The sequence below is a fragment of the Dysidea avara genome, chromosome 1 (assembly GCF_963678975.1).
Source record: "Dysidea avara chromosome 1, odDysAvar1.4, whole genome shotgun sequence".
NCBI classification, from domain to species: Eukaryota; Metazoa; Porifera; class Demospongiae; order Dictyoceratida; family Dysideidae; genus Dysidea; species Dysidea avara.
In genome coordinates, this window is record NC_089272.1 from 29,682,879 (window position 1) to 29,697,956 (window position 15,078).

Genomic DNA, 15,078 nt, shown 5'->3' on the forward strand with positions numbered 1-15,078 from the left:
GTTGTCAATGGACTAAAATGCTCAGAACTTTGCAGACTGTCATCTTGTGAGAATCAAACTACAGAAGATGTTCCTCAAGGAGGACAGTTAGATGCCATCAATATTACAGATAGTGATGATGATGATGATTATGATGACTGAACACTACTTTTATTAACAAATTACGATGGTTGTAACACTATTGCACTGAAATATACAGTTTACTTAATCTTCCGATCTCTGAACAGTAACCAGACATTAGAAATCTACAATCTGGTTTCTTTGGTTTCATCACAAATAAACATTCACAAGTATTATAATTAAGATGTCCAATGAAACGCATGGAAGAATTTAAACCTTGATGACTCTGATCCTTGTTTGGTTACAGAACAAAGCACTTTTGGCAGCTGGAATCAGATTTTCAAGGGCTTTCTAATGGTGCAAATTGAAATTCATAGCTTATTGCATTAGGAAGTTACTATTAAACTAGTAATTTTAAAGATTCACATGAATACGTAGCTAGTACTAGCTACTGAATCAGCATGCCAATAATAATCTATATACACACCTTCTTAACAAAATGCAAAGTGCAATTGGTTTCCTTGAATGGTATCAATCGGTTAAATTTGGATGGTCAGCTTACGGACTAACGGTCTGAGTGCAACAACATAATTATTTTATAAATAGTAAATTTATTGTCACCACAATCTGAGCTACTGTATTATACACATGCAATGAAGTAAAGTCTGCATAGTATACCTTTCTTTGTACATATATTATAGGTTTAAGTACAGCACATACATGCATGTGAAACTAGGTAGATACGCTTTTCTAAATTGTGCAACAACCACAACATAGCTTTCTTTCACATGCTACAAATTTTTAACCATCATGAAGATTTTCATTAACTGCAATATATTACAAAATTAAGAAGTATATAAACTAGATACAATAGATCTAAAAACCATTGATAGTGACATAATTGTGTTTGTTACCATGGTAACAAGTGTACAAACTGTGATGACCCTTGAGAGTAATCACGTGTAAAAAAATGGAATTAAAATATATGGTGTAGATCAAAAGTTATAATCAAAAACATGAAATTTAAAATTGTCTTGGAGATATATCTTGTTGCGCCATAAACTAGAGGCTGTACAGTGAAAAAGCTACTGATTCAGTATTGCTATCATGCCAACATACAATCTATAGACATGTACCTTTCAGGAAATTCATGATAAAATTGGCCACCTTGAATGGTACTGATGTGACTCGCAGGCTAAATACTAATCTAAAAACCATAAATATACAAATAGCAGCATAATTGTGGTGGTTGCCATGGTAACGAGTATACAAATAAGTGGCAATTCTTGAGGGTAATCATGTGCAAAAAACAGAAATAAGATATATAATGTAGATCTGAAGTTATAATCAAAAATGTGAAATTTAAAATTGTTTAGGAGTTGATACCTTGTTACGCCATGGTAACATAAACAGGGGCCGTACAGTGGGAAAGCTACTGATTCAGCATTGCTATCATGCCAATATACAATCTATAGACATGTATCTTTCAGGAAATGCATGATAGAATTGGCCACCTCAAATGGTACCAACTGACCCCATTGGCTCACGGACTATTTACAGCGGTGACCATAATATTAAGATATCTTGTAAGGATTCTTAATTACATTAATATGACATTCATGAGCTAAACTAATAATATACTGGTCAATGATACAATACAAATGCTTTGAGACTTAATTGGTTCAGAGATGTTTCCATGGCTGCTGGAATAACACATAGAGTTATCAAAAAAGTAAAGTACCTTTTATACATTTTCATGCCAACAAACAAAATGTTTAATCCGCTGACCCTCTTTTCAAAGTATAGTAAAATACTAAAATACAGCTTTGGCTGATGCTGTGTTTATTATAAATTGTTAGGCAGCCAGCTCAGCTGATTTACCTAGGATCAGCAATAATAATCACCAAATTTAGCGTACTTAATTATAATTATATACTTCAAAACTCGTTTAGAAACTGAAAACAGTCTAGTGTGGTGGCTTCAATTGTGCATGGTGATTGGTAATAAGTTCTTAATGTTGAAGAGTTTTGGAAAACAGCTGCAGTACGTACAGTACTAGATATTATAGTGGTTAGTACTAGCAGTGGGAATACTGAAATGTTGTGGATGTTGGAAACAAGTTGAATGACAAGTGGTGGTTGTAATACAGTATACAACAGTGTTTCTAGTGAAATTAAGTTGTGTAGACAATTGCAAGTCTTGAAATCTGTTTGCAAGAAGATAATTTTGATAAAAAGTGTGAGTGATACACTACTCTCCCAGTTATTAGACTCTGCACTCTTTCAACAGTTATGTCTTTTGATAGATGAAGGCCCCAAACTGAGAATGCATACTCTAATTCAAGTCAAACTAGACCCAAGTAGCTAATTGGAAAATTTTACAAATTCATCGATTACACCACACAAAGTTTGGTGATTTTTCTGCATTATACTTGCAAAATTGTTAATATGTGGAGAGAATGACATTGATGAATGAAATAAGACTCCAAGATATATTGTAGATGTTGATTTGTATGATTCAGTGTCTCATTGTCAAATGTAATATTGAATCTCAGACAGTAAGGTAGATCTTGAGCAGGTAAGTATGACACATTTATCAATGTTTAGGTTCATCTGCCACTCGTCCATTAAATAATGCAGTTTAAATCCTGTTGTAAACAATAATGATCCTATTCAGAATGAATGGGTCAGTATAGTACACAGTTATCAGCATTATTATAATCTGACATGTGATATTGGTAGTAATGTCATAACACAGTGTATAATAAAAACATTAGAGGGCCTAGAACCATTCCTTGAGGAACACCTGAATCAACATGAACATAAGATGAACTGTGACCTTGATGACAACCCATTGTGTTCTCTTGGCAAGCCAAAGCCAGCTAAATATCCAGTTAATAGACTTTACCTTGAATTCCATAATGGTGTTCTTAAGCAAGCGTTGGTGTGGCATAGTATCAAATGCTTTGCAAAAATCAATAATTAATGTAAATCAACTGAAAAAGTAATGATACTGTCGCACTATTTGAATTTCTCCTACAATAGTAAGTGACTGGATCTTACATGAATGATTGGCTGTATTGTCAGTAAGTATTCATTGGTAAGTCGTTAATTTTTCCATCATGTAGTGATAGAGAAGGTGTTCTAACTGTTTACAACATATGGAAGTTAGGTATACGATTGGCTCTATCCGGTATATCCCTTTTTTGAATATTGGTGTGACATTAGATGTTGATTAGCCGATCTAAGTTGCCGAAGTTCAAGGATTGAGTAAATATTACACTACTGTTAGAATTGAGTTATTTCATTGTTATGATAATAGTACTTGCCAATGGGAATATTTTGTGTGTCAGGACCAAATGGTTTTAAAGTAGACAGTAACTTTTTCAATAACCACATCAACTGAATTGAGCATGCAATGGTGTTATAGGAAGTTCAGAGTATTCAGGAACATTGGCAACTGGTTAATACAACTACTGTAGCAGCTACAATATAAATAACAGTGTGCAAAGAACACTTAGCATGCGGAACATGCTTTATCTATGGGGTCTAGGGGCATGCCACATCACAAGTATAAATGTAGTTATTTACTGAGGAATTAATGGCTATAGCATTTTCAAATCACTTCTTGGCCCTCATAGCTAAGATCATCAAAAAAATGTACATATGGACAAAAACAAGTACATGAGGTTACACACATAATAGAGCATGTGACCAGCTCTAGAAAAACTGGCGGACTCATCTATGAAAAATGGTTTGATATTTCACCACTACTGTACACTGTATACAAATGTTTGCCCTACATAAACTAAAATGATACATTGTAAAAGTAATATATAAAAGAGTATACACAGCTTGAAGTCAGTGAGATTAAATGACCTGAGTATACTTTACAGTATTCTGATGATCATCTCGGGGTTTGTTTCCAGGTGTGACATCATGTTGCAAATCAGCATAGTTGAGCTGTAAAAAGGTAGAGCTACAATGTACTGTGTGTTGACAGAATGTTTTTTTTTTTTTACAATTAATATAGCAATTTGCATACGTACATCTTCCTTGAGAAATGGCCTTCTTGTATTCGTGAATGTAATCATACAGTATAATAGTACTCAATATTAGGAATCATGATGGTTTGGGCTTTTCTGACCAAAAATATCACCCTAAAACCAGCCTGACCAACAATACTTTCATGGCACATTAATAGTATTGGTTATATAAACTATAAACCAAGCCCAAAATTGCCTTTAGTATGACCTGAAACGCTTCCCATAGGTTGCTACAAAATTTAAACAGTAGCGTCTGACTGACTGGTGCCCTCAGACAAGTGTAATTCGATAACAGCTAAAGCTACAGGCTTGATTGTTTCACTGTTCAATGTTGCTTCAGCCCAACAGGTACCTTTTGGTATACCGCAGTATGTATATACAATGCGTGCATCATTAACTTACCTGTGTCCTCCTTTGTGTCAATTTCATCTTTGCTGACAGCGAAAGGTGTCAATTTGTGGTTACTGTAGGATAGCATGACATTTGTAATGGGGTAATGGGAATCATCCAAGTTTTCCATTATGACTGGATTGATCGCAGAGGTCTTTCTTGTAATGTTCTTCTTTTGTAATGCTATGTAATGAGCTGAACATAGCTGAAACGCTGCATGCACTTCTGCACCAGGGTGGTCAGGTAAAGTACCAGGATGCATGTTAATAAAAAGTAGTGAATCAAGGGAGGTCACCTACATTGAGGACATACTATACTGGTGGTGGACATTTATGCATGGGTATATAGAGTATGAAGTAAGGATTAAATGTCCACTAGTATATCTTCAGGTGTAATTTATACAGGAGGACCAGTATGATATGTTATTATAATCTAATCCAAAACAGCCAAGCTGTAAAAAAGTGTGCGGCCCTCAGAAAGGCTATGGTGAAAAAAGATGTGAAATCCAAGGTGGCGGCCAAGAAATGGCTGTGATGGTAGGTTAATGGTAAAAATTTTAATAACGACAATTCAGGTGAATTTTTGTGCCGCTTCACAAAATTTACCTAAATTGTCATTATTAAAATTTTTACCATTAACCTACCATCACAGCCATTTCTTGGCCGCCACCTTGGATTTCACATCTTTTTTCACCATAGCCTTTCTGAGGGCCGCACACTTTTTTACAGCTTGGCTGTTTTGGATTAGATTTCATTTCTTTTTGTATTTGTATACATAGGCCAGCTTTGGGACTTTTTTAACCTATGTTTTTTTCTTTACCACAGGAAGAAGAAAAAATGAAGTAGATGTACTTTAAATATTTTATCAGTAAATGTACAAATTATATATACTGTATAATACATATGTGACCGGATTTGCGAAAAGGGGTCTTCCACACACATCCAATTTGCCAACTTTGACAATTGATAACTTCAGATTGGAAAGAGCTATTGCCTTGAAATTTAGACAGTGGTGAGCACCACTATAGCTCAATACGTGGTGAAATTTTCAGGTTAATATGTTACTTGAACACTGAGTTATGGTCTCCAACGGTTACAGAATTGGATGTGTGTGGAAGACCCCTTTTTGCAAATCCGGTCACATAATATTATATTGATTACAGAAATCTCCATGGTGGTTTCTTTGTAACTGAACACTCTACAAGGTGACTTCTTCTAATTGCTCTCTCTACAGGGTGAATTGTTTGTAGCTGAACGATCTACAAGGTAACTTCTTCTAGCTGATCTCTCTACAGGGTGATGTGTTTGTAGCTGAATTCTGTATAGGTGATTTGTTTGCAGCTGAGCTCTTTACAGAATGGTTTCTTTGTAGCTGAACTCTCTAAAAGGTAACTTCTTCTAACTGATCTTTCTACAGGGCAATTTGTTTCTGGCAGAATTTTCTACAGGGTGATTTCTTTGCAGCTGAACTCTCTATATGGTGGTTTCTTTGTAGCTGAACTCTCTACAAGGTAATTTCTTCTAGCTGATCTCTCTACAGGGAGATTTGTTTGTAGTTGAATTATCTACAAGGTAACTTCTTATAGCTGATCTCTCTACAGGGTGATTTGTTCGTAGTTGAATTCTGTACAGGTGATTTGTTTGCAGCTGAGCTCTTTACAAAATGGTTTCTTTGTAGCTGAACTTTCTCCAAGGTAACTTCTTCTAACTGATCTTTCTACAGGGTGATTTGTTTGTAGCTGAACTATCTACAAGGTAATTTCTTCTAGCTGATCTCTCTACAGGGTGATTTGTTTGTAGCTGAATTCTGTACAAGTGATTTGTTTGCAGCTGAGCTCTTTACAGAATGGTTTCTTTGTAGCTGAACTCTCTACAGGGTGATTTGTTTGTAGCTGAAATCCCTACAAGGTAACTTCTTCTAGCTGATCTTTCTACCGGGCGATTTGTTTGTAGCTGAGTTCTCTACAGGGTGTTTATTTGCAGCTGAATTCTCTACATGGTGGTTTCTTTATAGCTGAACTCTCTACAAGGTGACTTCTTCTAGCTGATCTCTCTACAGGGTGATTTGTTTGTAGCTGAACTCTCTACAGGTGATTTGTTTGCAGCTGAACTCTCTACAACGTGACTTCTTCTAGCTGAACTCTCTACAAGGTGACTTGTTTCTAGCTGATCTCTCTACAGGGTGACTTGTTTCTAGCTGAACTCTCTACAGGTGATTTGTTTCTAGCTGAACTCTCTACATGGTGGTTTCGTTGTAGCTGAACTCTCTAAAAGGTAACTTCTTCTAGCTGATCTTTTTACACTGCATATTTGTTTGTAGCTGAGTTCTCTACAGGGTGATTTGTTTGCAGCTGAACTCTCTACATGGGAGTTTCATTGTAGCTGAACTCTCTACAATGTGACTTCTTCTAGCTGAACTCTCTACAGGGTGACTTGTTTCTAGCTGAACTCTCTATAGGTGATTTGTTTGCAGCTGAACTCTCTACATGGTGGTTTCTTCTATAGCTGATCTTTCTACAGGGTGATTTGTTTGTAGTTGAACTCTCTACATGATAGTTTCTTTGTAGCTGAACTCTCTACAAGGTGATTTCTTCTATAGCTGATCTTTCTACAGGGTGATTTGTTTGTACCTGAACTATCTACATGATGGTTTCTTTGTAGCTGAACTCTCTACAAGGTAACTTCTTCTAGCCGATCTTTCTACAAGGTGATTGAGTTTTTTGCAGCTGAACTCTTTACATGGTGGTTGCTTTGTAGCTGAACTCTCTAAAAGGTGACTTCTTCTAGCTGAACTCTCTACAGGATGATTTGTTTGCAGCTGAATTCTCTACGTGGTAGTTTCTTTGTAGCTGAACTCTCTACAGGGTGACTTGTTTTTAGCTGATCTCTCTACAGGGTGACTTGTTTCTAGCTGAGCTCTCTACAGGGGATTTGTTTGCAGCTAAACTCTCTACATGGTGGTTTCTTTGTAGCTGAACTCTCTACAAGGTAACTTCTTCTAGCTGATCTTTCTACAGGGAGATTTGTTTGTAGCTGAATTCTCTACAGGGTGATTTGTTTGCAGCTGAATTCTACATGGTAGTTTCTTTGTAGCTCTACAATGTGACTTCTTCTAGCTGAACTCTCTACAAGGTGACTTGTTTCTAGCTGATCTCTCTACAGGGTGACTTGTTTCTAGCTGAACTCTCTACAGGTGATTTGTTTGCAGCTGAACTCTCTACATGGTTTATTTCTTTGTAACTGAACTCCCTGCAAGGTGACTTCTTCTAGCTGATCTCTCTACAGGGAGATTTGTTTGTAGCTTAACTCTCTACAGGTGATTTGTTTGCAGCTGAACTCTCTACATGATGGTTTCTTTGTAGCTGAACTCTCTACAAGGTAATTTCTTCTAGCTGATCTCTCTACAGGCTGATTTGTTTGTAGTTGAACTCTCTACATGATGGTTTCTTTGTAGCTGAACTCTCTACAAGGTGATTTCTTCTATAGCTGATCTTTCTACAGGGTGATTTGTTTGTAGTTGAACTCTCTACATGATAGTTTCTTTGTAGCTGAACTCTCTACAAGGTGATTTCTTCTATAGCTGATCTTTCTACAGGGTGATTTGTTTGTACCTGAACTATCTACATGATGGTTTCTTTGTAGCTGAACTCTCTACAAGGTAACTTCTTCTTGCTGATTTCTCTACAGGGTGATTTGTTTGTAGCTGAACTCTCACATGATTGCTTCTTTGAAGCTGAACTCTCTACAAGGTGATTTCTTCTAGCTGATCTTTCTACAGGGTGATTTGTTTGTAGCAGAACTCTCTACAAGGAAACTTCTTCTAGCTGATCTCTCTACAGGGAGATTTGTTTGTAGCTGAACTCTCTATACATGATTTGTTTGTGGCTGAATTCTCTACATGATGGTTTCTTTGTAGCTGAACTCTCTACAAGGTAACTTCTTCTAGCTGATCTCTCTACAGGGTGATTTGTCTGTAGCTGAACTCTCTACAAGGAAACCTCTTTTAACTGAGCTCTGTACAGGGTGAATTGTTTGTAGCTGAACTATCTACAAGGTAACTTCTTCTAGCTGATCTCTCTACAGGATGATTTGTTTGTAGCTGAACTATCTACAAGGTAACTTCTTCTAGCTGATCATAAACTAGTGTCCATTTGGTTCTACTTGGGGTACTTAGAGATAATGAGTTACTCTCTAGAATTCCTATGGATATAATTACATGAAAATAACAAGGAGAAAACATCCTGACCACCTGGTAGACTCCTGTAAGCGTTCGAGCGTAAATCGGATGGCTGCAGGTTCGAGGCTACCTAGGTCCAGTCATGGATTTTTTCTCCTTTCTCCAACTTTTCAAACACACCTTAAGTAGTTAAAGTCTAAGTAGCTAAAGTCTTTGAGCAGGCTGTAGGACCAGGTGTCCTACAGACCTTCAGCACTTGTGCTGTAAAGCATTAATAAATAAATAAATAAATAAATCTCTCTACAGGGTGATTTGTTTGTAGCTGAACTATCTACAAGGTAACTTCTTCTAGCTGATCTCTCTACAGGGTGATTTGTTTGTAGCTGAATTCTGTATAGGTGATTTGTTTGCAGCTGAGCTATTTACAGACTGGTTTCTTTGTAGCTGAACTCTCTACAAGGTAACTTCTTCTAGCTGATGTATCTACAGAGTCACTAGTTTGTAGCTGAATTCTCTACATGGTGGTTTCTTTGTAACTGAACTATCTATAAGGTGACATCTTCTAGCTGATCTTTCAACAGGGTGATTTGTTTGTAACTGAACTCTCTACAAGAAAACTTCTTCTAAGGCCACTCCAAGTCATACCTTAGTTTCTGGTCACTCCCAAGCCTACAAATGGATGCGGGCGGGCGGATGATCAGGACTTCAGGACTATAGATTCTACTGTGACAATATACTGTATGGTATTATTATTTGCTCAATTTAGCAAATTCATGTTGATTTTGTTTTTAGTCAAACTTAACCAACAACATAAGTAGTTGACTAGTTGTGCTTCGGCAAAAAATGCACTAGGAAAGTTGTTGATGGATCATGGCTAGCTATACACTGATGCATAGCATTTAAGTATATTTATTTATTTATTTAGAATATACTATAGGAAATGTTTTGCTCATGTAGCTACTTATGCAATCCAAGTGAAATAAATGTCTCATTAGCTATGTCAGGAAAGTATTACTATGACTTATAGCTAAGTTGTTCAAATGATCATGCATGATCCAAAATGAAACTTAACTTCTATTTTCACATCAGAAATTCTTCATTCAAATGTGAAGTCTTAGCCCACTAGCTATGCGTTTCCAGCCTTCTATTCAGTAAACCTTGAGGAAAGTAACTGTCAAAGTTTTGAGTGATTGAGTGCTCCAGACTAGTGTTCTTTAGTGATCATCTGGGAATGTTTAAACTATAAGGGTTTATACTTGCCAATCTAATTTTAGTTATGGAAAAGTTTAAGTTTAATTAAGCTCACCGAATGTTGCCGGCTTTCCATACCCCTGTAGTGTTCAGTGATAAGGGATTTGAAGTTACTAGACTAATCATTAGAGGACTACATTTGAATTATAAAGTTAAAGCTATGGCCCATCTGCATGGGCTAGTAGTTAATACTACTGAAATTACTTTGGTTATACAGAAGCATTAGTAACAGTTATAATCTGAACAGCTGTGATTCCTGAGCACACCAGCAGGGCTGACTGCTCAGTAAACAATAATAATAATAATAATAAAAGCTATATAATCAAGGACAAAACTAGCTATAGTTAATAACATTTTATTAGTGTGGCATATATACCTAATATTAGAGTTAAGAGTAGTGTGACTGCTCTATTGGAATTCCTGACTGCTCTATTAGAGTATCTCGATCTTTTGCAGTAAAAAATAAGTGTCTTGCTGGGTCACATGCACTTAAGCACCTGTAATATTAATAATAGTCCTCATAAACTAGGGTTCCAGGTTTACCATGCGGGCGGGTGACCAGAAACTAAGGTTTGACTTGGTGTGGCCTAACTGATGTCTGAACAGGGTGAATTGTTTGTAGCTGAACTCTCTACAGGGTAATTTGTTTGTAGCTGATCTCTATACAGGTTACTTATTTCTAACTGATCTTTTGAATTCTGTTCAGGGTAACTGCTCTATTAGGATGACTGCTCTATTAGAGTATCTCGATCTCGCACTTGCTACACCAAGTTGGATTTCGTGTTATAACTCCGTGGCTTTAAGTCTGATTTTTCTACAGCATTGAAGAGCCTTTCTAAGATGATAACTCCATCTGTACAGCGATTTTCAAAGCATTACCCCAAGTGGTTTATCTGGTAGGCGTGGCAAGCATAATAATTACATAACCAAGTAATAATAATAATAATAAGAACGTGACGTCATAAATAATTAATTAATTAATTAATGTCCAGACGAAACTGCGTAGTGCACACAAGAACACTCACCGGAATTGAGTTAGACGAAACCCGAACGTCAAATTGAAGTGAGCGTTTTTTCTCCGTTGCCTTCGTTAAGCAGGACACTTTTCTAAATAGTGCCTTTCTTCTACCAGTAACTCGTTAGTTACCACCCGTAAAACTTGTTAGCGTGCCCCAGTAACTAGTAAGGCCGGTTTGTAGCTCATAGCAACCAATTTAAATGCGCTGCGCCGCCTGCGCGTTAAACCTGGAACTTGTCTCCTATGAGGGAAAGAACTATTATTGGTGGAAACAACGATATTTTCTTACTTGGAGGTTAGTTCTGTGTAATGTACTGCAACTATTACTTTACTGCAGATAGTTTTTAGGGTATTCCATTTGAGTATTAAAATGCGCAAAAGCATTAGAATACACTTACGAGATTTTAGCCTATAGTCAGTAGCGGCATAGATAATAGACACCCCATATGTAGGGGTGTCTATTATCTTTGGTAGAGGCAAGTCTTATTATTGGACCATATTTACAAGTCTGTGCTATTGTCCACTGATACTACGCTGTGTGGTCTGTTATTTAGTGACTAGTCCATAAGTGGCGACTTACTATTTATTGCTACTGTACAAGCATTGTTTAGCTAAAAGGTAGCAAAACAAAATTTCTATGGTAAAAGACTCTGTTTACTGTGCTCAGGATTGAGTAAGGGGGCACCAAGAAATAGTTTATTATAGAGCAGTTGTTCTCATAAGACTTGTTTATGTTTCATGTTCTGTAGACATGTCAGTACTGTGCATATTGTACACTAATGATGCAGTCACATGTGTCATAAGATAAATAATATGCTTTGAACATTTGCTTTTACCATACCTTTGCAGCACTGGATGTGCAACTATTGTACATAACATGGCTTATAGCTATTATAGCAATCAAACCAAGCACTGTAATACTGTTAACACTGAGTAATAATGATTACAATAGCAGTGCAAATGTAAGCTATTCAATTTGTGGATGGTAGCAGTGTTAGTGGAGTATGTACTAAGATTCTGTCTTATAACAGTGCTGCCTGTTCACGTCTCGAAACTATCCCAAAGATTCACTTGCAAACAACTATAAACTTGTTACTAACTACTCACGTAACACTAGTCTATATATCGCATACATACAGTATGCTATAGGAAACTAATATAGTTATGTTCTGGTTAAATGTCTGTTGTTGCATATAGCTTGTAATGTATGACTGTGTACAGTGCGTATGTATGATAACTTACAATATGTGACTGTCTCAGCGAAAACCTGTCTAGTTTGCACAAGCATGTGCATTGAGAAAATTGAAACTTAAAAAAATATTTTTCGTTACATTATGCATGCTACAAGAAAATTATGCAAGTTTTTATCAGGCCAGTACACGAAGAAGGAAAATTTAAATCGATTAAACTATACACCATCTTACTCATGGAGAGTTCAAAAACATTTGTTTCATTTCTGTAGCCCCAATGGTTTGCGTGTCACGTGAGTTTGTTTACGAAGCGGTAGACGCAAACAAAATTATTGCTATTCTTCAACAAAGCCGCCTTCATACGCCTACACAAAAATGAATGCAAGGCTAAAACTATATCTTGGTTGATCTGCCAATCCATGATGAACATTGTAAGCCAAATTTCAACTTTGTAGACTAATCCAAACGGAAGTTATGGCTACGAATGCAAGCGCCTGTAGTTTATTTTTAGTAGTCACTGTACAAATCAATTTCCTTGTTCTTCCTACTTTCTAGCACTGTAATTCCAAAACTACTCACCACAGAAAGCTGAAACTTTGGTGAATCATTCCTTGGACAATGCAGATAATGCTGAGAAATTAAAAGGATATTCAGAGGTTGTGCGAACTAGATGGGTTTTCGCTGAGATGGTCACATATGTGACTATTGTATATACATTCAGTGAAATCAAGTAATGGATAACTCTCAATCTTTCTTTAATATTGCTGCTTCTGTGTTGTGTTGGCTGGTCCATCTGCAATTCTATAATTTTTATAGCATACTGTAGCATTGTTACAAAGTTGTACTGAGAATAAATTAGATGGGGTTGATGATGGTCCTATTCAGTGTCACACATGGTAATGGGGACATTAGCTTTATATAAGTTGACCATATAATATTATTATGTATGTACACTGTGCAGGGTTGACGCTTGTTATCTGTATAGTAGTGTTGTAAACTGGTATGGAAAAACTGATTATAACTGGTATTGTCTTTTGCCCACTCACTTGGTAAACTTCTGCTGACAAGTGATAATGTCATAGCATAACCTCAAAGCATGTGTAAATGTCGTGTAACAACAAAATAATAATTAGGAAATTTGTAGTTGGCAAAATTTTAATTTGGCGACATACGCACTATTTAATTTTTATTAAATTTACTGATAAATTGGCACTACACTGTTGCACATGTTGTAGGCTGACAGAAGGATGAATTTGTATCCTGAACGTTTCTTGTGCTGAAATGTCTGCCTTGTAAATTTAGTGCTCAGTCACAGTAGGCTGTCCACTGATAGCTTTCACAGGGTTAGATCATCCGACGCGTGATCAAATATCTGAGTCTGACCTGGATTGGATCACGTGTGCAATGGATCAATTAGTTCACGTTGAAGTGTTTTAACCTAGTCCTGCCACAACCTAGTTTTTTTGTGAGCCACAACTACTTATCATGATCATGTATCTAAGTAATACAGTAAACCTTTGATTTCTTTAGGATGTCATGTCAAGTTACATATACAGTGTTAAGGAGTGTTGACAATGTCATCAGTGGACTGTTTATTGAAGCCAATCTACAAGGGTCATTGAAACTTACTACTGAGTAGAGACCTGACCAACTAACACATTGCAAGTGACTATAGGTATCGCATCATAACTTGGAGATATGCATTTGTACAGGCTATACCGAAGTAGGATACTCTCCTCTCTTTTTATATTATGAACTCTCGCTAGTGGGCTTGGCTCCATGTAAGCTTACAGACAGCATCAAACATAAGATTCATGCAGACTGTAATACTCTAATTGATAAATGAGCACAAGCAGTCTTATAATTAGAGCGAATTTGCTAGTTAGTGCATAGAATCACTGATATGAGCAGTTGTTCTTATAGATAAGACTTGTTCGTGTTTTATGTATACAGCTTCCCTAGACATATCAGTACTATCCATTTGGTGCATATAGACACACATGTCAGAGAATAATAGTATAGCTTTGAGCATCTTATTTAAAGATCACTTTCACCATACCTTGCAGCAGTTTGGATGTGTGACTACTGGTTAAGACAAATCTATTGTAGGTACACTTCTGTACACCTCGTAGAATGAAATTTGTGTGTATATACATGGCTTATAGCAACTGTAGCAATTAAACCAAGCACTTTATAATTAAATCAGAGTACTGATGACTACAATAGCAGTGCTAATATAAATGTAATGAGCTAGTCATTTTGGGAGTGGGTAGCCATGTTAGTAGTGTGCATACTAAGATTCTGTCATATAAACCATTGGCATATAGCTTATAATGTATGCGAACAGTATAGATCCTTGCTAATCCAAACTCCAATAATATGAACACTTGCTAATCCCAACAGTAGAAATGACTGTTCTATTAGGGTATTTTGTGAACAATAAAAATTAGCTAATCTCGATTGCGTAATTGTTACACACTGTTGATTTCTTCGCTGTATCTTCCTGGTTTTTAGCTCGATTTCTTTCAAACCACAAAAGGTTTGAGGTTCAATAGTTAACCTATTCACCCACCGATTTTCAGCTTCTTCCCATACGCGGTTTACCCTGTAGGCGTGACAACATATTGGTGTTATTTTTCGTGCATAATCGCTCATAACTCTTTGCCTGTTTATGGTATTCCAGCCAAAGTTGGTACAGAGATGCGCCTTTATACCCCCCTTCTGTGTACCAAATTTCAAGGCAATCGGATAACGCGTTCGCGTTTTATAGCAGTTTTTGTAAGTGTGCGAAAAGAGGAAGAAGAAGAAAAAAACCCGAAGAAACTAAGCCAATTTTTGAAGTCGCATACGGCATATCTCAGGAATGCCTGAAGCGATTTCGCTCAAATTTGGAATGTGGAGTACTAAAGTTGGAGGGAATGTACACAGCAAAATTTGTCTTGTTTCAT

General features: G+C 36.6%; 2 protein-coding genes across 2 annotated transcripts in view; both read right to left on the reverse strand.

Moving 5' to 3' along the window:
• Positions 1–208: 208 nt before the first annotated feature.
• The window catches only part of LOC136261137 (uncharacterized), a 258,251-nt gene continuing 243,381 nt past the window's right edge, over positions 209–15,078 (reverse strand). Inside the window, exon 7 of the transcript XR_010703789.1 lies at positions 209–219. The gene's annotated coding sequence lies outside the window, so the exon portion shown is untranslated. The remainder of the gene's footprint in view (positions 220–15,078) is intronic.
• LOC136261128 (uncharacterized) overlaps positions 3,685–15,078 on the reverse strand; it is a 35,967-nt gene continuing 24,573 nt past the window's right edge. The window contains exon 6 of the mRNA XM_066055101.1: positions 3,685–4,022. Within this exon, the coding sequence (XP_065911173.1) occupies positions 3,930–4,022 (93 nt within the window). The 3' untranslated portion in view covers positions 3,685–3,929. The remainder of the gene's footprint in view (positions 4,023–15,078) is intronic.